Raw genomic sequence first — 3,102 nt, 5'->3', positions numbered from 1 at the left:
GTGTGTGTGTATATAGGCCAGTAACGGTATATGTGTGTATAGGGGTGTGTGCGCATATGTATGTATGTGTGCTGGTATACAGGGCAGCATGTATGTCTGTGTGTGCGTGTGTATATGTACGGGACAGTCGTGTATGTGTACAGTACAGTAGTGGTACATACGTGTATGCGTGTGCATGGGGGGGGGTGCATGCATGTGCCTGGGCCCCTTCTGCAGGGGCACCTTTGAGCACGCCAGCATGTGTGTGCATGCATGTGCATGCATGTCAGCCAGTGTGACTGCCTGTGCCAGCAGGTGCGCCCTGACCCCATGGCCAGGTGTGTCACTGAGCGTGGGGCCGAGAGGCACAGATACCCGGGCAATGGGCACGGCCAGCCCCTGCCCCCAGCTGAAACCAGCTCCTCTCCTGCAGGCGCCTGGGGGCAGCTGCGCGCTGCCCTGTGGGAAGCCTGTGCCCGGCGGCTGGTGCAGGGGTCGGAGGAGGCCGTGTGCATGGACCGCGCCATAGCCATGCACCAGGATGCCTGGCACATGCAGGAGTCGGAGCTGCAGGGCACGGTGAGCAGAGCCCCCGGAGTCCATCCCAGCAGGCTCATTGTGGCAGGGGGTCCTGGCAGGGACATCCCTGCACCCCGTAGCCCGTGACCCCTGGGACCCCCTGGCTCCTCTCTCTTCTCCACCCCAGGTGCCTGGGTATGGACCCCCGGGCTGCTCCAGGGTGGCAACAGGGAGCTGGGACCCCCCCGGACAGCATGGGCAGCCCCCAGCAGCGCTCCTAGAGCAGGTGAGCTCCCACCGGGCAGCACCGGGCACCGAACCCCCCCCCAGCTGAGACCCCCAGTCTGATGCCCCTGAGCGCTGGCAGGGGGCCTGGTGGGGGGAGAACCCAGCCCTCCCAGCTCCAGAGGTAGGAATAACCCCAGACCCCTGACCCCACGGGACCTCCTGACCCCTGCACCCACATGCTCCCCTGCCAGGCTCGGCCGCAGAACTCGGGCGTCCCAGCAGTGCCCAGGGGTTGCCCAAGGCATCCTCCGAGGGAGCACAGCCCAGCAGCGGAGACTCTGGACGGCGCGGGGGTGGGCATGTCAGCTCAGGGGGGTCCCTGCCCTGTTGCTCTCTGCCCCCCAGGACTCCATGCCCCACGTCCCGGAGCTGCACCTGGTTGAGGCTGCAATGCCAGGAGCTGTGGGCACCCAGACCCAGGGGGTGCGGGATATCCGGGCACTGTGCCCCGCACCCCAGGCCAGGCCCCAAAGGCTGCTGCAGGGAGGACCGGTAACTTTGGGGCTCCTGGAAACCGGGGAGATGCCGGCACCGCAGAGCCAGGGATCCCCAGTGATGGAGCGGGCGGGCAGTGAGCTGCAGGAAGAGGGGGTGGCAGACCCCAGTGAGGCCCCCCCAGCAGGTCCCGGAGCCCAGGGCATGGAGCACCTGGCGTCGCTGGCCAGAGACACGGAGCCGCATGCCCAGAGCACGCGTGGACCTGCAGAGGCTTGCCAGGCTCCGGAGACGCTGCCCAGGCCCCCGGTGCCCCCACAAGCCGGGAACCTGGAGGTGGGCGAGCCCCACGGAGCAGCGCGGAGCCGGCCAGAGCCACAGACCCCCGCGCCCCGGTGGCTGGAGCCCCGTCCGGCCCAGGGGAGGCTGCCGGGGGGTGAATGGGTCCTGGTGCCAGAGAGGCAGCACGTGGCTCCGGCGCTGGAGGCTCTGCGGGCTCAGGGGATGCTGCAACGGCAGCTCCCGGCCCTGCAGCCACGGGGGGCGTCGGAGCCGTGTCGGAGCCAGGGGCAACACCAGGAGCCCCGTCTGGTGCAGGTGCCAGAGCCAGGGCAGACTCAGGGCTCCAGCACCCAGCAAGTGCCCCTGCAAGAAGCCCCCGGCACCCGTCAGAGGGGGCTGGAGCTGCAGCCCCCACTGCCCCAGTGGCTGGAGCCCCAGACCCCGGCGCTGGAGACCCTGAGAGCCCAGGGGATGCTGCAGCGCCAGCTCCCAGCCCTGCAGCTCCGGGGCCCTGTGCCCGGCCGGCCAGAGGTGCCACGGGCCCCAGAGCTGGAGGGGGGCACGGCCCCCCAGTCCCAGCCGCCTTCGCCACCGGGGGCCACGGCGAGGCCGGGGAGCCACAACCAGCACCTGAGGCCAGAGTGCAATAGGGTGAGCGGGGGACAGAGAAAGGGCTCGGCCCCAGCGCCTCCTGGACACGGGGCGTGGGGGTGGGAACGTGACCCACGGGAGAGGTGGGGGGCAACTATACCCCCCAGAAGCTGAGTGGTGGGGGTATGAGGGGTGGGCGCCAGGCCCCTGGTGCCCACGTAGGGGTGGCACCCTGGAGGGCAGCAGTGCAGAGTAGTTAGAGCATGCTACCTCCCAGCCCCCCTATGCTCAGACTGGGCCCAGCTCAGCTTTCGGGGTCCCCCCCCAAGCCCTTGCACTGATGCCACCCCTCGACGCAGCCTTGGCCGTGCCCCCTGCGCCGGGAGAAGGCGTTTGTGCTGCCCTCGCGGGCGGAGCAGCAGGCGGCCGTGCGGGAGCTGGCGGTGCTGCAGCAGCGGGCGCGGAGCCGGTGCCAGCAGGACCGTGAGCGCCAGCTGCTGCGGGTGAGTCGGGGGGCAGTGCCAAGGCACGGGCCAGTTCCCAGCCCCAGGGCGATAAGCAGGCCCAGTGCCCGCCTGGTGCTGTTCCACTTGGACGGGCCCCACCCCAGAGCTGGGTGCACCCCAAGTCAATGTGCCCGTGTCTGATCCAGGTGCAGGAGCGGCTGTGCATCGCCAGGGACAGGAAAGCAGAGGACAACTGCGTGGGCACATGGGCGGGGGACCTGGCCCAGCTGAGGCAGCAGGCAAGGCCCTGCCCCGATGCCAGCTCAGCACCACAGGTACGATGAAGCGGGGCACAGGGGTCCGCACATCCTTCCAGCAAAGGATAGCACCCATGCCCATCACTGCTGCCCGCCACCCTAGTGCCCTGTTGATGCCAGGCAGGGCACCCCCCATCCCTGTTGGTGGCTGCAGGCTGGGTTGGGGGTTCGGGGGTCTCACACTGGTGGTGCGGCTGGGTTGGAGGTTGTGGGGGGGGGGTCTCACACTGGTGGTACCCCCAGGA

At 69.1% G+C, this 3,102-nt stretch overlaps 1 protein-coding gene across 1 annotated transcript in view; it reads left to right on the top strand.

Annotated features, from left to right (window-relative positions):
- The window catches only part of KCP (kielin/chordin-like protein), a 12,888-nt gene extending 9,871 nt beyond the window's left edge, over positions 1-3,017 (top strand). The window contains exons 26-30 of the mRNA XM_025215429.1: positions 413-558; positions 686-784; positions 1,132-2,154; positions 2,454-2,597; positions 2,747-3,017. Of these exons, the coding sequence (XP_025071214.1) occupies positions 413-558; positions 686-784; positions 1,132-2,154; positions 2,454-2,597; positions 2,747-2,884 (1,550 nt within the window). The 3' untranslated portion in view covers positions 2,885-3,017. The remainder of the gene's footprint in view (positions 1-412; positions 559-685; positions 785-1,131; positions 2,155-2,453; positions 2,598-2,746) is intronic.
- Positions 3,018-3,102: the final 85 nt, after the last annotated feature.

This window comes from Alligator sinensis, unplaced genomic scaffold (assembly GCF_000455745.1).
Source record: "Alligator sinensis unplaced genomic scaffold, ASM45574v1 scaffold1083_1, whole genome shotgun sequence".
NCBI classification, from domain to species: Eukaryota; Metazoa; Chordata; order Crocodylia; family Alligatoridae; genus Alligator; species Alligator sinensis.
Note: the sequence above shows the minus strand (reverse complement) of the source record. Positions and strands in the feature narration are given on the sequence as shown.